Source organism: Diorhabda sublineata, chromosome X, assembly GCF_026230105.1.
Source record: "Diorhabda sublineata isolate icDioSubl1.1 chromosome X, icDioSubl1.1, whole genome shotgun sequence".
NCBI lineage: Eukaryota > Metazoa > Arthropoda > Insecta > Coleoptera > Chrysomelidae > Diorhabda > Diorhabda sublineata.
In genome coordinates, this window is record NC_079485.1 from 32,586,626 (window position 1) to 32,613,921 (window position 27,296).

The 27,296-nt window shown below is 33.4% G+C and overlaps 2 protein-coding genes across 4 annotated transcripts in view; one reads left to right on the forward strand and one right to left on the reverse strand.

The window, feature by feature from the left end:
* LOC130450958 (solute carrier family 12 member 6) overlaps positions 1 to 27,296 on the reverse strand; it is a 70,480-nt gene that overhangs the window by 35,545 nt on the left and 7,639 nt on the right. The window contains exon 1 of one of the 3 annotated variants that reach the window (XM_056789716.1): positions 1,908 to 2,288. The exons of the other annotated variants lie outside the window; for them this stretch is intronic. Coding sequence (XP_056645694.1) covers positions 1,908 to 1,998 — 91 coding nt within the window. The 5' untranslated portion in view covers positions 1,999 to 2,288. Of the gene's footprint in view, positions 1 to 1,907; positions 2,289 to 27,296 lie in introns of those variants that run through there. 3 annotated transcript variants of the gene reach the window in all.
* LOC130450959 (facilitated trehalose transporter Tret1-2 homolog) lies at positions 13,928 to 18,499 on the forward strand. Its single transcript, XM_056789717.1, has 3 exons — positions 13,928 to 14,181; positions 16,213 to 17,025; positions 17,886 to 18,499. Exons 1-3 carry the CDS (start codon positions 14,028 to 14,030, stop codon positions 18,407 to 18,409), a joined length of 1,491 nt encoding a protein of 496 aa, XP_056645695.1. The 5' UTR covers positions 13,928 to 14,027; the 3' UTR covers positions 18,410 to 18,499.

Here is a 27,296-nt window from a genome sequence, read left to right on the forward strand (position 1 = left end):
AGTACCTGTATTTAAAGGGGTTAAGAGGTAAGCAGATTGACGAAGATATGCTTAATATCCTTGGCGATCAATATCTTCCGTGAAAAATTGGATTGCAAGCTTCAAAAGAGATAAATTTTCTATTGAAGATAATGAGCGATCGGGAAGGCCAGTTTCTGTGTCAGTCCCCGAAAATATACATGCAGTTCATGACATGATTTTATCAGTCGTCGAATTGGGCTAAAACGGATCTGATCCGAAGTACTGAATATTTCATACTAACGCGTTCATCATATAGTTCACGCCAATTTGGACATGAGAAAAATTGCTGCAAAATGGATCCCCAAATGTTTGAATGTTGACTCGATTTGAAAACGATGTAGACTTCTTAAGCCGAATTGTTACTGTGGATGAGACTTGGGTACATTTCTACGATCCAGAAACAAGCAACAATCGATGGAATAGCGACACTCTAGTTCTCCAAAACCTAAGAAGTTGGTGTGTCCAAAAATCTGCTGGAAAAGTTCTTGCTTCAGTTTTTTGGAATTGCCATGGAGTAATCATGATTGATTTTTTGGATAAGGGTAGAACAATAACTGGAGATTACTATTCGACATTACTACGTGAAAAAATTAAAGAGAAAATACGCGGAAAGTTATCCAAAGGTATTTCGTTTTTGCAAGACAACGCCCCTGCGTATAAATATCATGTTACCAAGCCAAAAAATCGTGATTTAGGGTTTGAATTACTAGAACACCCCCCTTATTCACCAGATTTGGCTCCGTCCGACAATCATCTCTTTCCTCAACTGAAAAATAGTTTAAAAGGTCGTAAATTTTCTTCGGTCTCGAGGAGGTAATAAAAGCTGTGAAGGTCTGGTTTGCAGAGCAAGAAAAAAGGTCTAGAGACGTTGCAGGTTGGCTGTAATAAACGTATCCAATTAAGAGGAGAATATGTTGAGTAATAAAATATATTGACATTGAAATTTTGTTTGGTTCTATAGTAGGCTAAGAATTTTTCAATATATTCTCGTATATCCAATTATTTCTAATCATATTTTATATTAAGCTAACACGACTGTGGTGGTTAAAGCAATTGAAATAATTGAATTAGGATCATATCAAACAGCTTCCGTAAAAATACCATTGTTATCCATTAAAAGATGAGTGTCAAATTAAACATAATTTAAAGTTTCTTTTTTTTAAAATATTCATTGTTTCATTCCGTATACATATTGTGACGATGTAGACCCAGGACATACTGATCTCAACTCATTTTATTTATTTTGCAGTAATTCTTAACACCACTTTTTATTTACCTTGTCATCATCGGTAATATCTATAATATATACTGTTGATATGTATTAATGTTACATGCTTACTTTGATGGAACTTTGACAATTTCATGTTTTCAATAAATTATTGTTGCCAAAGAAAAAAAACAAAAAAATGATGATGATGATGTGATGAGTTATGCGATGAATTGGTACGATTTATCGAATAATAAATTGAGCGGAACCGCAAGGAATATTAAAGATAATTTCATTATAAATCTGCAAAATGTTTAATTGATGACCGAATAAAAGTTCTCGAAGCCGCACAGTAAGAGGTTTACCATCAAAGGGACGAAATCGATAGGATAGCTGAGTAAAATGTAGGTTAGCAAAAGCATTGTGCCTATGCCAGGGCGGTGGCGGGCGAATCAATACGGTGGCGGTGCCGCTATCTGCTGTGTCTCGCTCGCCAGTCGCCGCCGTTCGCTGGTGTCGATGTGGAGATGTACTTGTCGTTTCCTCGGTGCTCAATTACCACATGCCATGCTTTCGCGTCGACTAAAAGCGATTGTGATGCGGCGCGGATGTGTTCGTGTGAGCACAAGCGCCAAATCACATTGGCGGGAAAATTTAATTTAACTTAATGAGTAAGTACCTGTTTTTGTCGGAGAACAGTGCCCATCAGCGATTGGCTTCTCGGGAGACGAAGGAGGTTTAGAATCCTCGCCTACTGTTGGAGCCGACATATTTCTTTATTACTCCAGTTTCCAGCGAGTAATCATTCGATTATTATTTAATGGTGATGACGACACGGGCTACGGGACACGGTCGCCTCTTTGGACCGAATTACACAAACAACCGTTTATATCTACCGCCGCTGAGTTACTGAGATCGGAGGATCGTCGAGATCCCGAGCGCAGCATCCGCCACCGACAACCCTAGATTCGCGCCCGCCCCCTTTACACCAACCCTTCACTTCCCTCTTCCCTACCGTCGCCGGATCTGATGCCGCTGTATGATGCTTGGCTTGGACCCTATATTCAGGACCGTTCCTAAACTTTCATTTCTTTATTTGCTTTGCGCTAGTTTACTGTTTCGAGGGAGTAGCTAGCAATGATAACGTGCAAGAACTTATCTGCAATTTTTTTAAAATTCATTAATAGAAAGAATATCGAATTTTCAAATTGCAATTAACTGATTTAACATTACTACAGTACTACTTTTAAACTATTTTATATTAGTTGGATATAAGAATTTCATATGAAAATTAGTCTATTAATAATTAATTTCAAATACATGAACTCAAAGGCATTTGATACTTCTGACGTTTTGATGAACTCTCGGTGTGCAGTAAACAGTAACTGAACGTTTAATTTCGAATTTATGTGATTGTTGGTGTTGCAAAGTGCCAGATACTTATTCAAATTTAGATTATGCAAATATGGTTTTTATTTATGGTTTCTGTATTGGAAATGATACAGCTGCTGCTGAAGAATATCGTCAACGTTTTCCACACCAAAGATATCCCGATAAAAACGTATTTATTAGAGTTTTTGACAAATTGTGCAAGACTGGTAAGCTTCCCAGTGCTAACATATCATCTGAACGTGCTACTCGAAGGTAGAGGTTTGGTAGAAGTAAAAAATATTCTGCATCTAGTAGAAGAAGACGAAGACGAAAATCCCCTCGCAACAGTCGAAAGCAATTTTCAACATCGGTTTTCTGTAAATGTGTGGTGTGGTATGGTTGACAGTTATTTAATTGGTCCTTTCATTTTGTAGAATCGTCTCACAGGAGACAACTACCTAAAATTTTTACAAAATGAATTACAAAGCCTACTAGAGGATGTTCCTGTAAATATTAGAATGCAGATGTACTATCAGCACGATGGAGCTCCTGCACATGTCACTCGTCAGATCAAGCAACATTTGGACGAACGTTTTCCAGGGCGTCGGATTGGTCGTGGAGGTCCCATTAATTGGCCTGCAAGATCTCCAGACCTCACACCACTAGATTTTTGTTTATGGGGCTGGATGAGAAATGAAGTCTACAAAATAAAAATGGACACCGGGATGCACTAATTAGACGAATTGAGAATACTGCAGCCCATATTAAAAAAGAAAGAAATGGATCGATTGGAAGTCAATGGCGGTATTTTTGAACATTTATTAAAAGAACGCTATGATTAAGAAAATTTTTATGCGATTAAAAAATGTTTCAAAAAAGTTACTCGAGTAATTCTTTAAATCATCAAGATTAAATGGATTGTGGAATAGTTATTTGTATGCGAATGACTGAAAGTGGACTTTGTTGGAGGAGTCTGAAAATTGCGAGACGAGCGAAGCGAGGCGAGCAACAGACGAGCTCGAACAAAGTAATAGTTCAGCCGCGGCGTACACAACATTTTTAGACAACGCATAAGATCCAAAAATGTTTCAATTATACTGAGGAAAGAAATTAAATAATAGAGAATTATAAACATTTTATTTATTGAACAATATAATATACTTAATGATATTTGCAATGTCAATATTAATTAAGTAATGTTGATTGTACATCCAGGACAATTATTAATATTTATTGAATTGGATGCATATGGAATATGTATATTTCTACTAGATGTTGATGGAATCTCTGTAGATGTGTTTGTGATTTCGATACAATTCGTAGATGTGTCTAAAGTCATCGAAGTTGAACTGTCAACTGTCAACATTAAAGTTTTCTACTCCAGAGCGTTCCGAAAGTATTTTGCAGTGCGGAATTGTCACTTCCACTATATGGAACACTCAAAACGCAATGTAAATGAATACAGAACGAACAACTTTCAGATGGCGTCGTTTAAAATGTATATTGTCGCGCACTATAGTGATCTATAAATGATACGAAATTTAACTCATTCCTCCAAAACAGTTTGGTAAAATAGAATAATTATTATAGTTGTAAGAATTAACAATATTAACAGTACGTCTCTGATGAAGCGCAATCATAGCAATTTGTATAACAAGGAAGGTAAGTGCTACTGTTCCTCCTGAGGATGAAGTTTATATTCTAGTGAGGAAGAAGCACTTTACTTTTATGTTATACATGTGATTTTTCCGCCTCCCCCAAACAACAAATCATTTTTAAACGATTTATACATGAAACTAACAAACAAAATTTATTAAAGAACTAAAACTAAGAAGTACGTACAGGCATGTTATTTTCATTCTCGCATTCCAGATATTTTTAATTTGTGGTAGAATAATTATTCATACTAATGTTAAACGTGCAATTTTGAGCAGTGGTTATTTGAGTACCACTAGAGAGCTAGAGCGAACGAAATTTTCGTGACATTTTCATTAAGAACATTATTATTTAGCAGGTATCCCCCGTAAGTACTTTTTTGCTTTTTTGCAGGATATTGCTGCATGTAAACTTGTTGCTTTAAAGCAAGAATGTCTCCTTCAGAATTTGCAAGTAAATTTACCGAAGTTCTTCTGAAACCATGCCCGGTATAATTCATGGTATCAGGCAGTTCTAAAAATTCCGGAATTTTAGTATTTTCCCCAACCAATTGATTGATATATTTTACTGCTCTATAGCAGACAAATAAAAGTGTCTGATTTATTTCATGGCGTAGCGATAAATATTTTTTTATAAATGTCAATATAATTGATCATTTTATTGAGAAAACTGTGCTTCTACATTTTTCTTTCTTTCACTATATTGTAAACGGCAAATGCTACTTATCCAAATCAGATTTATCGGTATCCGAGATAATTAGGAATTTCCAGAGTTTTGTTCAATTCCGTATAATATTTAGATTGATGGAAGCAAATATTATCATACTAATAATATAGATGAGAGAAGAATTGAATAGTATGAAACTTTGAATGGTATCCGCCTATATTCTCGAGTAATTATCTATTTACATATTAGTACATGTTAAAATAAGAGATTAATTTTCATATTTTATGCTAGGCTGCGTTTTAATAAATACAATTAAAAGATAATTTGTTATTGTGATACTTTATATACGTTGTTTCACAACAAAATTTTTTTATGTTTTATCTCGTTATTTATTAATGATGAAGAATGCAGCTCGATTATTTTGAAAAAAGTACCAAAATAAAGTAATGACCATTAACCTTCCTATTGGAATATGTAAGACAAAACGATATGAAATTGTCACTAATAACAAATATTATCAGATTGGTCAAAAGCATTCAGTTGAAATCTCTTCACTAAATTACTAAAAAACCACATTAATTATTCCTTTAATCTGTTTCGACGAAAGATAACACGTTTTGGTTCCAAAATTGAAGAATTAAATTTTGAAATTGTCGATATTCCGAAAAAAAAATCGCTACCTGGAATTATGCCGATAGCTCGAAAACACTATGTTCTCGATGGTAAGCATATTTTCTTTAGATTTCATTTAAATCATTATTCTAAATTTTATAGCTTATATTTTCTCCAAGAATTTCTAAGAGGCCTTGGAATCAATCAAATGAGGTTATTAATTGCGTGGAGTAGGCATATTGATACTACAAAATCAGATCACTTCTTAGATCAATAAATAAATAGCCACCCTCCACGTCCTTGATAATGTCTTCAAAGACGGTTCATTGAACAACCATGATCGAAAAGCTGAAAAAAATGCGCATCAACAGATTACCAATAAACATGTATACGATGATATATTGAAGAATTCTTAGCCTACTATAGAACCAAACAAAATTTCAATGTCAAAATATTTTATTACTCAACATATTCTCCTTTTAATTGGATACAATTATTACAGCGAACCTGCAACGTCTCTAGACCTTTTAAAAAAAATGTTTCTTCTTGCTATGCAAACCAAAACTCCACAGCTTTTATTACCTCTTTACCGAAGAAAATTTACGACCTTTTTAACTTTTTTTCAGTCGAGGAAAGAGATGATAGTCGGACGGACCCAAATCTAGTGAATAAAGGGGGTGTTCTAATAATTCAAACCTTAAATCACGAATTTTTTGCATGATAACATGAGATTTTAGTGCAGGGGCGTTGTCCTGCAAAAACGAAATACCTTTGGATAACTTTCCGCGTCTTTTATCATTAATTTTTTCCCGTAGTAATGTCGAATAGCAATCTCTATTGTTCTACCCTTATCCAAAAAATCGATCGTGATTACTTCATGGCAATCCGAAAAAACTGAAACAAGAGCTTTTCCAGCAGATTTTTGGATACGAAACTTCTTACGTCTTGGAGAACCAGATTGTCGTCATTCCAACGATTGTTGCTTTGTTTCTGGATCGTAGAAATGTACCCAAATCTCATCCATAGTAACAATGCGGGTTAAGAAGTCTACATCGTTTTCAAATCGAGCACAGATCGAACGCGACGCTTCTACCCTTGCACGGTTTTGGTCAACATTCAAACATTGAGGATCCATTTTAAAGCAATTTTTCTAATGTCCAAATTGATGTGAACTATATGAAAAACGACGCGTTCGTATGAAATATTCAGTGCTTCAGATCAGATCCGTTTTAGCCCAATTCGACGATCTGATAAAATCATGTCGTGAACGGCATCTATATTTTCGGGGAATGACACAGAAACTGGTCTTCCCGATCGGTCATCATCTTCAATGGGAATTTTACCTCTTTTGAAGCTTGCAGTCCAATTTTTCACGTTCGTATACGAAGGACATTGATTACTAAGGATAAATCTGCTTACTTCTTAACCCTTTTAAATACATTTACTTGATGATGGTGCGATACTCCAATTCGAATCGATTTTCACAATTTCGGTGGCTTTTTTTTTCTTTTAATTTATTGCGTCACTCTGGCTTACTTTTTTGACGAGAAACTTTACACTTACACTTCTAATAAGTTATTGTTCGTTGCTATGGTAACGCAATATTTGTTTATGCATGGAACTGGTCTAGGCTAATTAGATATCAATACATCTTCGTATAACAAAATAGCTCCATTAATTATACAGTATCAGTTATCTAACACTGGTTAAAGGTACTAGAGAAATGTAGGTGGTTTCCGAGTGATGGGCCGCTGCCAAGCTTAATAACCCTTTGTCTAATCTACTGCACAAATTTCATTAGTTTCAGTAGATATTAACAAGGAAACTACTATCATCTTATTTATCATAGAATGAAAATTAAATTGTAACCACTTAACTATAATGAAAATTATTCGTATTGGTGTGCGGCAATTGCGGCAATATAGTTTCGTTGACTTAATTTCTCGACTGTTAGTAAAAATGAATTATGGTACTCAAACAGAGACGGGCACAGAAAAACATTATCGATCAATAGGAATGAAAATATATTCATTTTTTATCCAAATTTATTTTAGCGCCCTCGAGAATAAACACCTTAACAAAATAATATACTCACTCTAACGAATACGAGGGTTGTTACGTAAGTTCTGAGATATAGCAATACTGATGTGAATATGTCAAATCTGACATCACCATCATAAAGTTTAATAGTTATTTTTTGGGAACGTACTCAGAACGTGTTGTCATACGAGTGCTATTCGAGTTGTTAATAAATACTTGAAACATGAATCTTAATCAAGGAATGGAATTGAATCTCGAACATTTTCGACATTCGACGTGAGTTAAATCAACAACAGTGTGCCGATAAATTCGCTTCGACTTTTGGTGGTAAAGCACCATCTCTAGTCACCGTGTTTCGCTGTTTTTCTGAATTCAATCGTCGTCGCACTTCACTAGAAGATGAATTTCGTGAAGGTCGTCCAAAACCGTATGTTGTGCCAGACAACAGCGATGATGTGCGTAAACTGATATAGCAAGATCGTCATGTGACATACCGTCAGATTGAGGCATACTAGGGCATTATATCCACTCCTATACATTCAATATTGCATGAACATTTGGCTGTAAAAAAGATATATTCGAGTTGTATACCGCATAATTTGACAATCGCTCAAAAAAGTTCGTGTCTATTGGTGCAAAGAAATGCTGAAAAAATTCAATCGCGATGCTTCAAAAAAATGTCTATAAGATCGGGACAGACAACAAATCATGGCTCTATGCATATAAATCCGAAACTAAACAACAATCGATTGTAGATAGATATCCAGCCCAGTAAAAAAAAATCAGGAAAACCAATCGTGGAAGACGAATTTCTCTACAACGATACTGCGACCTTAAACAAAATTTTTAACAGTCAAAATATCTAAGTGATGAGTCATCCTTGTTTGGCTTCCAAGGATTTCTTCTTAATCACGCAGATCAAATATAAATTGATGCGTTCAAATAACTTCTTTTAGAGGTACCTCAGTCGGAATAGAAAAAATACTTCGACAATTGGTTCAAACGCATGCTGAAAGTGTATTGTTTCCAATGAGAATATTTTGAAAAATAATAAAGCCATATGCAATTAAAAATATTTATGGGTTTTTAAGGGTAATTAAGAAAACGTATTAGCTTATTATACCTTTCGGTAATCCATCAATGTTTTATAAACGTTTATTTTATCTGATATCCAAGCTTTTATAAAACAGCTTCATAATCGTTTTTAAGAGATCCAAGAAAAACTCATTTAATAGGTCAACAAGTCTAGTTTCTCGCATCGTTTGTACACAGAAGCTGCTTTCTGTTTAAAGGATCTATCAGAAGTTTTATATCGTTTTTACAACTATTCTTGTAACCTTCAACAGATTCGATGGGAACGGAGTTAAGTTTTCTCAAAGCACCGTGTAAGTCAAAACCTTGTAACGACGTGTCAGTATTTGAAACAAGGTCATGAAAATCATTTGTTCAATCCTCTAAAATATATCTCAAAAAGATATTAATGATTTGAGTCTCCTGTTTTCTGAGAAAATAACTAAAATAGAAAATAAAAATTTTTTATGGTTGGTACTTCCATGCATATGATTTATGAATGATACAAGATTGTTATTGTGAAATTCTATTGGTGGTAGACGACAACACTGACGTTGACTAAAGCTATCATTATACTAGGATGCTAGCATCCCACTTTGAGTCGAGTTTGTGTTGGGATGCTATTTTATTTCAATTTTTAACTCTTCAAAATCCTCAAAGATTGAGGTGACGACAGATTTCTATGCATTCGGTTTGTCAATCTTGTTGACGTAGCTTTCTAACCTACTATCCCAAATACAAGGATATTTTTCCCACTTCACAATTCAAATTTTCTATGTCCAATTTGTTATCAATATATTTTTCAATACGTTTCAACTCTTCCTTTCTTTTTCTTCTTTAATTCTAGTTCTTTTTGTTTGGTTTTAGGCCTACTTTACTGTTTTCCGTAAGCTCAGGTTCCGGTTCTTCCAGGACGTCATCAAACATTTCACATTCTATCGCAAAACACACTGTACTAGACACAGTAATCACTCGACTCGAGACGACACGTGCAGTGCAGACAGCAGTCTCAGGCCCTCACGTTATCAAACTGCGTGAACGCTCATATGTCACATAGAGCGCCCGCTCGGATGCTAGCAGCCGAGTGTAATGCGCCGCATTTGAACCAATTCCCCACAACCGATTTTATGCATCCCGGGATACATAAAATCGAGCCTCCGGGTGGCTGTTTTAGCATCCGATGCTGGCATCCCTAGTCTAATCGCTCCCATTTGATTTTATGCCCCGCTAACCTCCTAGATGCAGCATCCCTGATGCTAGCATCCTAGTATAATGGTAGCCTAAGGGTTATTTAGGAATAGAAAACAAAATTTATATTCTTTCACTGTAAAGTAATTCCGTATGATGGTAAAGTAACAATTTTGGTTGATTATCATATTATTTTCACGATTTACTTGTTCAAAACTACCTCAGTTTCAGGAGATTTGTCATTGATGCTGATGAAAGTTAGTAATGGTATAAAAATGTTAATTTTCATTTTTGATATAACTTATATGAATAGTTGAATTTGCTTACATTCAATGGGGGTCTTGTGAATCTTGTGAAAAAGTTGTATTTAATAACATTTCATTATCAATAATCTTTATTCTTCAGACGCCACGATGCAGATTATCGAGAAAAAATGACAAAGTTCTTGAATACTTTATTATTCACTTTACATACAGCTTTCAAATCAACAACTTTTTCAATAGATGATAGGATTTGTCACAATATAATATAATTACTAAGCGAATAACTTATGATAATAACAAAATAGTTTTAAAGATGGTGTAAACTAGCTAGAACAAAGTTCTGTTGGGGCTCTACAGTAGCTCTATATAATTGTTCTTTTGTGAATGTTTTGACCAACTCAATAAAACGGTCGAGTGAAATGGTCCTATTCAGATGACTAAGAGCTGTTTAAATAATGTAGAAACGTTTTACTAACTATTTAGAGCCCCGTTCAACTTTCGAAAATTGTTATATAAACTGTTATGTGTTGTTAATAAAACTGATTGTGCTACTTGGGTACACTTGTATTGTTAAGGAGATACAGACATAAAACGTATTATTGTTGGGAAATCGATATAGAAATTGGTGTCATTTAAATCATTTTACCGATATATTTTATAAAATTCAAATCCAATAAATAAAACTTAGTTATAATGTAAATTTATGTAAAGTATTTTATTTTATTCTATTAATAATGTTTGATAATAATGTAAAATCTTGCGTAACGTTGAAATAATTGTTTTTTTTAATAAGTTTTTATTTGGTATGTTTGCAGACAGCCTGGAGTTGTTGAAAATTGTAAATGAAGTATGATTGCCATTACCATATTACTGAATCAAATCCTAACCGATTGAAAAAATGATCTAGAGATATGTTAAAACTCAAGGCATTAATGCAAATAAATATATCAAGTAATGGTGAAACTGTAGAATGTAATGTAAATTTTCTGAAAATGAACTCATTTTTCTAACAGAATTATTCTACGAACTATGAATTAAATAATGAACTGTTTTATATAATCATCTCGGATTGTTTACGACCAATAAATTAATATTCAAACTTCATGGAATGAATGTTTTCATCTCTTTTTATCAGCGATTTTTATGTGCATATGTATATTACTAATTAATATAAATCATTTATCTGCTGATTAATACGCAAAACTTTGTAACTAAGTTCTCATTACGTCAGAAAAGTATCTAATCTACCTACACATGTCTGATATGTATGGACTAACTCAAGGTTATTCATTATAAATTACCTTACCCTTTATACAAAAATTGTATGGTTAGGGTGAATTTGATTAAAATGCTATTGAAAGTAGAGTGTCATGCAAAAAATTTTATTATTTTCAAACCGGCTAAATTTTTTTCTAATTTAATCGAGAAGGTATGAAAGATTTGATCCTGTTGGTTGAAATTTAGTTAGGACTACTAAAAGCTAACTTTTTTTCCAAAGTAGGATAAACTTGTTCAACCATGAATATTGAGAAAACGAAGAATACTAAAAAATAAGGCATAAGACTTAAAACATCGATGACAGAAATAGAATTTTTTTAAACACCGTGGTAAAAGTTCTAAACGCACAAAGACATCAATAAAGCCTATGTCACCAACGTAGGGACGGAAACTATAGAGAAATATCGAAGGCTTTTGACAGAGTTTGGCATGCCACGTATCGACTGGCTTAGTAACTGTCTCAAAGACCAATTCATCCAAGTCGCTATCGATGGACACACCTCCGACAGGTTTGAGTTCAACGCAGGTGTTTCTTGTACATCAACATCGGAAAAACTGCAAATCCGATCTGTAACTTCTTCGACGCTAGCACATTAGTGTCGTCGTTCAAATCAACTGTTCCAATAGTCGGTTAAGACCTAAATCCGTAGGCAGTAATATGTCTCCACCATCAATACCAATTTTGAAAACATTCTGAAATGGGGCGGAAACAATCTGATTGAGATTAATGTAGCAAAGACCCAAGCTGTTGTTTTCACTAAGAAAGCTGACAATGTGGCTTAGGATTTGGCCCTGTCTAGATATAAAATATCACTAGTTCTGCAATTTTGTCTGTTGGATGTTAAGATTGGGAGCAACATGTCCTGGCATAGGCACTTAGCCGAATTAGCTAAGGCAACTTCAAAAAAACTCGTAGCGATCTTTAAGACCAAAAATCTACATACTCCTCAACAGCTTTTAATCCTCTATAACATCTAAATTCGAGCAATTTTGGAGTTCAGCTCCCAAGCATATCCTGAGGATTCTCTACTTAACACAGAAGAAAGCAGTTCGACTTAGAGGCGATCCAGAGTTGACCAAAAACTTGGACAGTTTAGAGCATAGAAGAAATATCGCCGATCTGACTCTGTTCTACCGATACTACCACGGCAGGTGCTCTTCCGAGCTGTTTAACATAATACTACCTAGAGCAATACCTGAAAGACCTATATAACAGGCAGGTGTGGCTCATAAACACCGAATTCACCTGCAGACCTCAAGGGCGTTAATTTATCGGGACTCCTTTCTTTGGAGAAGTGTAACTCTATGGAATCATCTACCAGTTCAAGATTAATGTCTACAAGCATCCCCACAAAGCAAACAATACTCTAATTACTCGAGTGTGATAGGGTTTACCCTTCTGTGCTTGCTTTTTAAAAAAACTTTGAAGGAGTGGATGTAAATACAAAGTATATTGACAGTACATCGACCAGGATTGAAAATAAATGCAATTCATGAACCAACTTATTAATTTGAATCTCTATAGTATGTTTCGTGGGATAAGGATTCGTGGTTTTAACAAACTATGATGTACTGAATTTTCATAAGAATACATTTTAGATTATTATCGAATATCAGATTAAACATTACAAATAAAAGAAATTTATAATCTCCAATAACCGTTTAGTAAAGGGTATTTTATGTGGTTATAATTGTGTCTATAATGATAAAAAGATACATCAACAAAGATTAATGAACATTCACGTTTTACAAAGCTGATATTTATTACATTGTTCTAAATTTTTCAGATTTCACCCCACAAAAAAAAACGTACATCAATATATAATTTTGGTTCTGATAAACAAGGTGAGCTTGTATGTAAATAGGTTCAATCCTTTTTTTCTGATTTCGAAAGTAGTAGCATCAGTTTTATAATTGTTGACTAGGCGGTAAATTGCTTTTAACATAATTATTTTTACTGTTTAAATAACGACTGTGTGTTATTTCATAGATACGTAATCAAAGATAAATTTTTTATGGTAATTATAATAGATAATAAAATATAAGGACTATTTGAAATATGTCTTTGTATCGGTGATAATTCAAAGTGAACTTTGACATAATTAATTTATACGTAGAAATAAAACTAGTTTTATAAAATAGAAATAAATGATGTGATTACTGAACTAAACAACAAAAATGATACATGTGACCTAACCTTTAGTCTAAAATGTTTATATGACGCTAACGAACCACGAACACAAAACATACTACACGAAAATCTAAAAACTAATCAAATATCCTAGCTCAGCAGAAAAATAAATCCTAAATATCATAGAAATCCCAAAACCCCTACTGCCATTTTCTGAGGATGGAAATTTTTTGTACCGTTGCGAAAATAAAATCATTCTAGATTAAATTACATAAAATCTAGTTTGTATAAATAACCAAAAAACCCTGAAAAATAAGAAATTATCCCATCCCAAAATATGCTTAGTAGAAACTACCCATTTTTGGTGAACGTCTCAAGAATTTTGTTCCACTCTGTATATTTTTTGTTCAAGGATTTTAGTATATATATGAAAATATTATAGAGCGACGCTGTGTTATGAAAATTAACCTGCATAATATATAAAACAATACAATGATCAGTTGTATTTGATCCATTATAGAAAATGGTTGATTACCGAGATGGTAGTGATTCTGGGCAAAATGCCACTTTAGAAGATTTAGTTCATGATTGGAAAGATGTTACAGTTAAGGACGTTTATTCTCAGGATATTAAGAAAAAGTCTGATTCGGCTTTTCTCTGTTTTTCTGCACTTACAGGTATGCTCTGGTTGTACAACTTTTATCAACAATATGAATTCTCAAGAAAATAAGTAATTTCAAAAATATTTCATTTGCCAATTTTAACAAGAAATTCCAGTAGTTTACTAATATTTTAATTCAGCTCACCAGTTTTATTCGTGTTATTTTATATTTTGCAACATTTTGTAACCAACTCATTTATACATACATTCACGTTTTAAGATAAATTAGTAATAAAGATAGTTTATGTATTGAGAAAATATTAAAAAAAATCTATTAGAAAAGCTACTGAAAAAACAATAATTGAAAAATAATTATCTTTAAAAATTCTTAATGTTTGAAATATTTATAACACAATACGAAATAATTGATGTATAATCGATTAACAATCAAAACAGATCCATAAACATGAAAATATATAATATCTAACTGCAGCATGTACGGGAATTATTTCAAGTAGTTATCGAATTACTTGCTGAATATGAAATTGGAATAATGACTGAAATTATCAATTAAGTTTCACCTATTAATTATGATGCAGTTCACATTAATAGAATATTGAATTAGGTTATTATTTTGGTTTTGGTACATAGTTGTAGGTCCTGTTTATAGTTTATGAATTTTCAAAAATAATATTCCGATATTCGATACTTCGTTGTTAAAATGAGTAATAATAAGTCTTGCCCCCCCCCTGGTTATTTAAAGAAAAAATATTTTCAAATTCATAAAATGTGCTCAATATACTTTAGTGTAGTAACAATATATGTGAAGCAAAAAAATTTAAATCTACGTAGCCAAGAATATACAGAAAACCAAGTAACGAAAAATGTGCAAAATAGTGTGAAAATTTTTATTTGACAAAAAAGATATAATGTAATAAAAAAACAATTTAATAGTACGTATGACCGCCTCTTCTTGCAATCAATTGGCCAACGCGTCTTGGCATCCCTCGAATCAAGTTAACGATAACATGGTCAACCATATTGTCCCACTCTTCTTCAACGGCAGCAGTCAGGTCTTGAAGAGTTACAGGTGGGTTTTCTCTATTGGATATTGCTCTGCCAATATAATCCCATACATGTCTGGTGAATTTGTTGGCCATTTCATTCTTTGGATATCTCATTCCTCTAGGATGCTTTGTACCATTTCCGTGCGATGTGGTCTGGCTCCATATTCATTGCGGAAGTACTGAACTGTCGGTTTTATAATGTTTTCAGTGTATATGGTACCTGTCATTGTTCGCTCGATGACAATAAGTGGTGTACGGCGACCATACATTATACCCCCCAAATATTACGGATCCGCCATGATAAGGAACAATATCTCTGGTAAAATTGAGTCGTTCCTGTCTACCTGGACCTCTCTAGACTCTTTCCCGCTGACTATCATGTGGAAACTAAATCAGGACTCGGCGGAAAAAAGAACGTTACGCCATTGTGTAAAACCCAATCCCTGTGCTCTTGAACTCATTGGAGACAGGCAGTTATATGACGACGTGAAAGTTTAGGCACCCTTAAAGATCTTCCTGTCTTTAGATTCAATGAATGTAATCTCCTTCTGATGGTACTTCTCGAAACTGCTCTTCGGTATGTTAGCAAAAAGAGACTTTGTGTCTTCGAACGACCGATACCGTTATAAATCGGTTTATTAGGATGAAATTAGCTGTGTAACGGTCTCCTCTTTTTGATGTAACAGGCAATGTGGTGATTAGATAAACCTTCTTGATGTAACGTCACTATTCTTGCTCGAGCAAACTCAAAAATCAAATTACCCGGCATTTTTAACAAAACTTATGTGAACTCGCTGTCAAGTTAAATCATTAAATTTGATTTCTTTTACAAAAATTCATATATTTACGGACGAAAATATTTTGTTACGTTTTTATTTTTAAGATAAGGTGTCACAAAACAAAAAATGGGCTCTACATATAGGCAAACTTAAAAGTTTACAAAGGGGGCCAAGACTTTTGGAGATGTGTGTATAATTATTTCTTTTACTTGTGAAAATATGTAAAAATTCTTATTGTATAACTAGTATTTTTATTTTCAGCTAATGTACTACTCTTCGTTTGTTCAAATTTTCACGTATGGTCGTCTCCTGTCATACCAAAGTTGAAATCTAATAGTAGTGAGATTAATCCAATAGGCAGACCCATAACTACTATGGAAACATCAATGCTGGCCGGTTTACCATTTCTAATAGGATTAGTTGGTTCAATCTTCATAGGAGCTATATCAGATTTAATTGGTAGAAAGAGAGTCATGGTATACAGCGCAGTATTTATATTATTAGCAAGTTCGGTGATTGTATTCAGTAACAACATATATGCGTACATAATAGCGAGATGTGGAATATTTATCGCATATTCTGCCACCCTGGTATTATTGCCAATTTATCTCACAGAAATTTGTGAGGATCACAATAGAGCTAAATATGGTTGTTTGATGGGTATCAGTTTACCAGGTGGACATCTCTTCAGTTATGCAATTGGATCAATAACAACTATACCGATTTATACCTCAATTTGTGTAGCTCCAATATTACCATTTTTAGTAGCATTCGGTATATTTGCACCAGAAACTCCAGCTTTTCTAATTGCTAAAGGACAAACAGAACAGGCTATGAAAACACTTGAAAAGCTTAGATATAATAATACACCTCAAGAAATTGAAAGAGAATACGAAAAGATCAAAGAAAGTTATAATATTAGGAAAAGCGCTGGCAAGTTTACTCTGATAAAGCTCTTGACGTCAAAAGTCACGAGAAAGGCTCTAGTATTAGCTCTATTACCTCTATTGGTTCAAAATTTTTCAGGCGTTACTGTAATTATGCAGTTCATGGCACCCATTTTCAATGAAGCAGGTAATACTTATTAAATACAAATTTATTTGACCTACAAATTTATTTAACCTATAACAAATCGCCGAAAGAAACTACCTTAAAATATCTGTAGTGATATCCCGCTATCCATTCTTATTCTATGAATATTGTTGTTATCAGTTTTATTGATGATTTGATGATTGATGATTGATGATTCATATTACTAAAGTAGAAAAATAAATCTACTAGAACTAGAAACTAGAGGGTGTTAAGTAACAGGTAGCGCACTTTTCTACCAAACTTGAATCTTAGGCAAACAGCAGTCAAGGCGTTTTTCAGGCCGACTTTGTTCTTGAACTTTGTAGATTAACAGGAAATGTATGCAAACATTTTTAGATCAGAAAGTCGTCTTTTTTTTTCTCATAGTAACAATTCATGAAATGTGAGGTTTGTTATTTTGCCTTCAATTAATTTAGTAATAAATTTGAGATGATCTGTTCAGCAGGTGGTGTCCGAAACACCTTGACATCTTAATCATTGAACATTTAAAATATTTTTTAACTTTAAATAGATATGAATTCGGATACTTTCGTCACAAAAATAAACAAACAGTGATTATCACGAAAACTATTTTATAGGCAATAAGATGCTAATGAAAATTAGTTATGCATTATAAAAGTTTCTTAATTTATGATAATACGTATCGCGTTATTATAAAATATTGTATGTATACCTTGAAGTAGCAACACATTTTTGAATCTAACGCTTGTTGGCCTCGGCCAAAAATTTACATTGTAGCCCGGAAATATATTTGTTTCTTTTACTAGATATACTACTGTTAATGCTATAATAAAAATATATAAATAGAACCTATTTGTAACAAAATACCTTTTATTTTTCAGGTACAGTTTTATCCGGAAACACAATTTCAGTAATAGCAGGAGCTATTAAAGTTATAACATTTTTCACTATTGCTATGTTTGTGGAAAAAGTGGGAAGAAGACGTCCTTTGCTAATATCCGGCTATGGAACAGGAGTTACCATCTTCTTTCTTGGATTATTTTTTTACTGGAGGTATACAAAGTGGGCGCACGTGAATCAAGTTCTATGGTTACCATTATTATGTCTTGTTCTAAATTTGTTGTTATATTCCGGTGGTTTGGGACCCATCCCTATGGCCATCATGAGCCAACTATTCACTACTAATGTAAGATCTATTGCCATATCTGTTATCGTTACAATCAATGGAATCCTCATTTTCTTGTTAAATTTCCTTTTTCCCATAATAAGTAACAAATTCGGCGTTCATGTTTGTTTATGGTTATTCACTTTTTGCTGTATGGTAGGTACCACTTTAATCCATTTTTTCTTACCAGAAACAAAAGGAAGGAGTATCCTTCAAATTCAAGAATTACTAGGAAAATAGGATAGCCAATACATTTATTGTACTGTTTAGGAAACATTTTATTTTTGTATTATTTGCCTTTTATAAATAAGACATTGGAGGACAGAAAAACTAGTTGTTTAGTATTTCTTTCGAAAATATTAAAGAAACAGCCACTTCTCCCATCTTCCGGTGCTCCTAATCCTAAAAATAAATAGAATTCTAAAAATTTCAATATTCTAATTAATTCATATTTGGTGTAAAATCTACACCCCACAAAAATTATCGCATCACTAATTATTTTTTAAATATTGTAAATGTGTTGCCTGTTTAACGAATTTTTTTATTATTATTACGAATTAAAACACCGATAGATACGCCTTTTGCAACATTTATTTTATATCAGAGGATTTACAAAAAGATAGGGAATATCAAAAAAATTGTACAAAACATCTATACAAAAAAATGAACGGTGCTTAAACTAAAATCAGCTAACGAATTTCTAATAGCGCGTGTTACCACCCTTCGCTCTAATTACAACTTCCATTCGTCTTAGAAGGCTTTTAAACAGGTTCTGGACGTATCCTTGTGGCATGTTTTAACAGTTAAAAGTTAAAAAGAACATTTTGAAGATCATCTAGTGGTCTTATTGGTGCCGGATGTTGCTCAATTTGCCATCCTAGGTGGTCCCAGACATGCTTTATTGGGTTAAGGTCCGGGCTACGTGTAGGCCAATTCAGGGTGGGTATTTCGACCTCTTCTAAGTACTGTCGAACCACTCCAGCAGCGTGTGGACGGGCATTATCGTGCTTTAGCACAGAGTTGTCACCGATATGAGGCATATAGTCTTCCATCATTCACTGGTACTAACTCCGTGCCACCCTCGAAAGAAATTCCTCCCCAAAATATGATAGAGCCACCACCAAAGCTTTCAATTTGACAAAAATTAACCTGATCCTGCCGTTCACCACGTCGCCTATATACTGGTACACGCCTATCTGATGAATACAGACAAAATCCTGATTCATCCGTGAATAAAATATTGGACACCAATCTTGAATATTCCAATTTGCGTGCTATCGAGCAAATTACAATCTTGCTACTCGATGTTCTTTGGTAAGACGTGGACCTCTAGCTGGCACTCTGTTTGTAGATTTAATCGGACATTACCCAGTTTGCAGCCTTCGAGCAGTGGTATGCCTAATTCTTAACGCCGTTAACCTCAAATAACGAAGTTACCCTTCCGCGGCCTTGTCCGGGTCTTCTGGTTAGCTGCCCTGTTTTTTGGTAGCGAATAACAATGGTGCTTTGTTTAATTCCAATTACCCCGGCGACGTATCTTTGACTGCGGCCATCTTGTATGAGCGCGATGATTCTAGCGGCTTCTTCATTCTTCACATGTCTCGTTAAACGTTGAGGCACATCCATTATTAACGAAATAAATTTAAATTTTCACTATACAATAACACAATTTGCTTAAAAAGTTCTCGATTTCAATGCTTTATCCAAGACAGAAATGATTTTTGCTTCCAAAAAAATTTGTAAGAAATTGTGTGTGTAGGCAAACATATAAAATAGGCCAATAATAAAAGTGTATTAATAATATTAATAATTGGCATTGTCAATTTTTTAGCAGTACCGAATTATTAAAAAAATATATTTTTGTGTTAGTTCGTGTCTAAAACATAGGAGATACCGTGATTTCAAGTTATAAAGTCAGATACCAATCTGCGAATTTATATTTAGGGTTTTGCATGTTTCAAGTTCATTATCATCTATCGATTCGATACGATACGATTTAAACATGACTCTGCTATCCGGAACACATACGAGGTATGGTTACAAATTAACGAGATCGCTGTAAGTAAGTAAGTAACCCATTACGCACGAAGTGGGTAATTTTATGCAAAAATTTCACGAGTGCGTAATGGGCTTACAACTCGTGTAACGTACTATACTTTTTCTACGCCCATTTATTGCATGCTGATTAAAAAAACGTGTCCTATTTTAAAGCATAATGTGCTGCCTACATTTAGGGGCATCACTCTTTCAATCCTAAATACATCTCGCTAATGCTAAAAATTTTTATGTTTTTTAATTGACTGAATTTGTGTAAATAGACCAAATAAAGTCTTGCGTGAATAAAAATTTGATTGTAATTTAATTAAACCAAGAAGTTTAAGTTTTCTTCTGAAAACGCACGTGTATTTATAAGGAATGTTGACAGTGCAATTTTTGACGTTTCCAGACATGGGCGTAAAAAAATGTTTTATTCTGAATTAATAAACTTTTAGTTATTATAACAATGCAACACCTTAACTAATGTTTAAAATATTATTTAATCACCCTCTTCAAGATGCATACCGCTGTCTCTTTTACAACCTTGTCAAATTTTGTCTTATTCCTTCGAAAGCAAATTTTTCCACAGAAAACAGAAGTCGCGCTGCTCAAAATGCCCCAAATAACGCAGATAGTCGATACTCGGATGTTGAGCTTTGACGTCACAAATTATAAAAAACAACAGTTAACTTCGAGTGGTCGTAAAATTATATTATTTGAAGCAATCTTGTGATAATAAATTTTTGAGTCGAAGAAAAATTTGGTTCTTAAACAATAAGAGGACTAAGAAGAAAAGTTTTTCCAAACATCCAAGTCTTTTACCATTAACTCCTAAAAGAATTAGCAATTAACACTGTCTTAATACTCGTTAATTTAATTCGTACGTAATTAAATGAAACTAGTATCCCCTAACGATATTTTATTGTGGGCTTCTTAACTCGTAAGTTATCAACCACAAAGTCTGGAAAGAAAATAAAACAAATGAGCTAACCTAAGTACGCTGAATAAATCGGCAGTATAGGTATATCCAAGAGAGTTTTCAAATACTTAACCCTGTCCTAAGCACGGTTCAAAGCAAAGATAGTGGAGAAAGATTAATCAACCAGAAATATATAACTAATAAATAGCTCAGAATTTAATACATCTGGTATAAACAGGAAACAAGAAGGCTAGCATCAAGGTCTTAGAAATCCAAATCGACTAGCGATCGACAGAATGATAACTATGATCGGAGACTAAATTTGAAGCTATTATCGACTTTAAAACAGACAATATTAAGAAAACACCTGTAGCAAGCTCTAGCAAAACTTGGAATACCTAAGAAATGAATACGATTGGTAGAAATAACACTTAATAAAACCGAAAACAGGAAGGCCAGTTTCTGTGACAGTCCCCGAAAATATACATGCAGTCATGACATGATTTAATCAGACCGTCGAATAGGGCTAAAACGGATCTGATCAGAAGCGCTGAATATTTCATACGAATGCGTTCATTTTGTTCACTTCAATTTGGACATGAGAAAAAATGCTGCAAAATGGATCCCCAAATGCTTGAATTTTGACCAAAAACGATCTGTGCTCGATTTGAGAACGATGTAGACTCCTTAAACCGAATTGTTACTATGGATGAGACTTGGGTACATTTCTACGATCCAGAAACAAAGCAACAATCGATGGAATGGCGACACTCTGGTTCTCCAAGACCTAAGAAGTTTCGTGTCCAAAAATCTGCTGGAAAAGTTCTTGTTTCAGTTTTTTGGGATTGCTATGAAGTAATCATGATTGATTTCTTAAATAAAGGTAGACTAATAACTGGAGATTACTATTCGACATTACTATGGGAAAAAATTAAAGAGAAAAGACGCGTAAAGCTATCCAAAGGTGTTTCGCTTTTGCAGGACAACGCCCCTGCATATAAATCTCATGTTACCATGCAAAAAATTCGTGATTTAGGTTTTGAATTACTAGAAAACCCCCCTTATTCACCAGATTTGGCTCCGTGCGACAATCATCTCTTTCCTCAACTGAAAAAAAGTTTAAAAGGTCGTCAATTTTCTTCGGTAACGAGGAGGTAATAAAAGCTGTGAAGGTCTGGTTTGCAGAGCAAGGAGAAACATTTTTTTGAAAGGTCTAGAAACGTTGCAGGTTCGCTGTAATAAATATATCCAATTAAGAGGAGAATATGTTGAGAAATAAAATATTTTGACATTGAAATTTTGTTTGGTTCTATAGTAGGCTAGGAATTTATCAATATATCCTCGTATATTCAACACTATTCGCAGCAATCGCATATTTTGGCGGGCGGTCTATCCCCTTCGCCATTAATTAAAATAATACATCAACATTATTCAAAAATATTAATGTTATTCATTCATTCCGTGATATTTAAAAATGTGCTTCTCTTCACAGTTATAACGCAATTATTTTTTGTAATTCTCACATTCAATTCTCCACTATCAATAATAATGAACAAACCTTACGCTTTACCCATATTTATCTAACCAATCCAAAAAATTTTGTTTTCTTTACAAATGTGAAAAAATTCAAAGATATGATATCGTGTTCAGCAGTTATAAAAACCAATAGTATCGTAGCTAAACTGATATTCGATACTAAACTAGGAAAATTACCTGATTGATTTACCAAAATAAATCAAACTTGAAGTATAAGTTGTATATATACACTCAAATAGATTTTACGTCAATATCGTTTATTTGCTTTTCTCTTATACCCCGAATTAAAAGTAATTGTCTAATTGCAAACTGATAGAAATATAATAGAACAAATAAATACCTAGATAGAAAGTAATTGACTGCCTTCGAGTGATTTTATGTTGGTTCCTAATTGTAATGTTCCATTTCATTGATTGGGAAAATAAAAATTTGAACGGATAATTAAAACCTATCGCCCTCAAATTCAATTCAGAACAATACGAAAATTAATTAAGATAACATCTTAGTAATTACCATCAAATAATATTAGAAAAAAATAGCGCAAGTAGTTATGGTTTCCAGCATTATTTTGTAAAACCACGACTGGTCGCTCCTAATCACATTTCAGTTCTATTAAAAATGAAATATCGAGACAATTGCGTGGATATATTACAAGAAATACTATCATCAATACTTATCATTGGTACTATCAGCTGAGGCAAACTTTAGCAAAGCTGAATACTATAAATATCCCGGTAAAAACCGTGGTAATGGGGAAAAAACCAACCGAGAACATGTTACATGTCATAAATTTAAACTATACGAGTATACAATAGATAAATATAATTGAAAAAAACGGTCGGAAATGCGTGGATGATACAAGAGAAATATCTTTCTGAAAAAAATGTTTAACGTCAACGGTAAAAACGCAAATTTTCCACAGAACATCACGAGTTCAAATAGATAATGACGGTATTTCAATGAGCTCTGGACGTTGGTGATCGAAATTTAAAAAAAAATACCTACAAATTTAGTAATACATACTTAAAAAAAAGTAATTGATATAAAGAATACATATGAAGTAGAACCAAAAATAATTTAGTGCTATGAAGCCTATATATTATGAACTGAAGATATGTTAACTTGCCTCAAAAATTAGTTTTTATACTTTATCTTATATTATATATGACTGATTAAATAAATAAATAAAAAGTAACGCCTTTAGGAGATACGACTTAAAAAGAATTTTTTCATAAGATAAGTCAACAAACAAGTGAAATACTTAAATTAATGATGAGCAAATAAGAATTTACACGTCAAGTGCATACCTCATCTGAATTCAGTCCGCGACGCGACGGCGCGTTTTGGTTTCGCTCGAATAACAGCATGAAGTTTCGATTTAGGAAAACAAATTGTGTCACGGAACGTCGTATTTGAAACCTGTCAATACTTCGTTGAATATTTAAAAGCAGTTATTGCTAGTATTCACATACCCTGAGTCAATAATTTTAGAATAAAAACGAAAAAGCTAGAATCAGATTATGTCTATCATCTTGACACACTTCGATATTATTATCTATTACTGAACCTGTACATATAAATTACACAAATACAAATGCAATGCACACGGGCGCCATCCTTTAGGGGCGCCAAAACCAAGGGGCCAAAAAAAACAAAAATAATACGAAATTTTATTAGTATATCATCCAGTTACTGTTGATTCCTATGTTGCAAGACTTGCGAGATTATGTCAGGTTTTATTGTATAATACAAAATTTTGTTAACTAATTTTGCTGAATACCTTGTGTCTGCAATTTCAATGGTACAAGCGTTTTTATAAAATGGTAAGTGTTCCCTACTTTAAAAAGTTGTTCTGCTCTTGAAGAACGACTGACAGATCAGGATAATAAGGGTGTAGGTTCCAATGATTTGTTTAATGAAATTAAAACGTTAAAGTTGTTTTCATTACCTGATGATACTCACCGTGACCTTTCACCTCCACCCTTCCAAACGTAAGCATTTCACTTAGAATTCTTCTGACATTGCCTGTATCTCTAGCTTCTGGCGAGCGATCTTTTTCAAAATTATTAAAAATTATTAAAGGTCAACAGTGCTTCAAGAAAGATTGTCTTGGCTAGCAATATTAGCAATTGAACAAGAAATTTTTGATGGTGTAGCGATGTAATTAACGAATTTGCAAGAGCAAAGTCTCCGAAAATATCGCTACAGTAGCGAGATTATTGTAGTAACGACGCTACTACAACAGCTATTTTTCTATTGTACCTAGATATGATTTTTGATTTTATAACGAAGTTATCTAGATTTTTGTTATTAGAAGTATATTTTTTAAAATATTGTAGTATAAGTAGAAAGTAGTACTTATGTACATGTTAATGAAAAAGCACAAAACCTCAGACTTATTTTTATTATAAAAGAATTACGAATATTATTTTGATTCAAATTTGACATCTATTTTTTATTAGTCGATCCTACTCACCATTCTGAACAAACTAATTTCAGGTTTTGCGCTTTCTCATTAGCACGTTGTATATGTCGACATGAGGCAATATTTCTGTTATAAAAATTAGTTTTGGGTTATTTTCTAGTATTTATGTACAACGTGTCTGTACCCCATTAGTTAAGTAAATGCTTTAAAATTAGTGTGAACAAGAATTTATTATTATTATTTCATTTTGATATTTTAGTCTACAAATAAATATGACTTTTAAAGTTCAGTTCTTTGCTTTATTTCAAGCACCTACCTACTATGAAAAAAAGAATTCAAAGTGCCTTAAGGGGCGCATTCAGGTGCCAGTAGCCCTTACGAGGGCCATGCAAATGACGACAAACATTAAGAATATGAAAGATATCTACAATATCATCAATCATCCGCCATCAGTAGATCTTCTAATATATTAAAAAGTGTACTAGACGATATGAAGAATATATAATAACAGCTTAATTCTATATAAACATGGAAAAAGAAATGTGATGTTCATAAAAATGTGGGAAAACGTTTCGTTTCGTTTGTTTTTCAATTGAATTAAATAATGATTATAACTCCACTATCTATGATGTCAGGATTGCAGGATCCTTCTCCACACTTTTTTTCACCGATCTAGCTACCATATGGCACCACGAATTCAAAATAAGTTTGAACGTAGTTCTTATACAAAGCACCACCCTCATATGAGAACTATAAGAGAATTCGCAAGAAAACGCATAGGTTCGTCAGACCACTGGGAACGGTTCTCAAAAGATCTAGAACATGACTACGGATTGCAAAAGGAAATGTGGAGATTTATAAGAGGACAGAGGCAAGAAATGAAAGAAATAGTAGAAGTGAAACATATGGGAATAAAAACCTGGATAACAAGATTGTACTCACAAAACCAACTCACAACAAAAGAACCGGAAATACCAGAAATCACAACTGATGAAGAGGATAAGTACAAAGGAAGTAGAGGAAGCTCAGAGAAAACTAAAAAACCGAATGGCTACGGGCAGTGATGAAATAGCAAATGAACTTTTAGAAAATTACAATAGAAAAAATAAAGATTCAATCTTTTAAACACTACTCTAAAAATGACAAACAAAATTTTAATCCAACTAATAAATCGAGGAATATCTTTCGAGGACAAACAACAAGGTTTTAGAAGTGGGCGATCGTGTACAATTGCAGTATTTGTAACTAGACAAATCCCAGAGAAAGCTCTAGAATATAATCGACCTGCGTTCATTTGCTTAATTGACAAAAACCTTTGACAGAATTGGGTTAAAAAACGTGGTTCACCTTTTATACAATAGACATCATCAAAACAATCGAATATATATAAAGACAACAAAATACATGCTAGAATACACGGATAACTTACAGAGGAAATAAACATAGGCATCGATATAAAACAAGGAGATATTCCTTAAGCCCCCTACTTTTTAATCTCATAATGGATGAAATAATAAAGGCAGTGAAAAGGAGGGAAAGTTATAAGATGGAAAATGGGGAAATAAAAATTCTCTGCTGTGGAAATGATGAAGAAAATGAAGATGATCTATAAAGATTGGTCCACAAGTTTAATATAGTAGCAAAGAAGCTAAACATGGTAATTTCGTCCCAAAAAACAAAAACACTAGCAAAGAACCGATTAGATGTGAGTTAGAAATTGATGGTACCAGATTATGGAAACTAACTACTTGGGCATCACACTATCAAGCTATGGAGATGCAGAATCAGAAGTAAAAAAACAAATACAGAAACATAATAGAGCAGCAAGATGCCTCAATTATATGATATGGAGAAACAAACATATAAGAACGGAAACTAACACTAGAATTTACAAAGTTGTTTTAAGACATACACAGCAGAAACGCGACCAGAGAATCACGGGGAACACACTGAAACATCGAGAATACGAGTGGTTATTGAATAAAAAAAATAATGGAACAACTATACAAGTAGAATCACAGATGATAGGATAGTAAAGATCTCAAGAGACAAATCGGCCGCCCCCGGAAAAAATTGAGCGATAATATAACTTAAAAGATAGAAGAAGAAGAATTTGAGAACGTGTCTTTTTGATTAGTGACTTTCTCAATAAACAGTTTTCAACTTATGACTGGACTTAAACAATAGTTTAACTATTACAATGCAGGGCT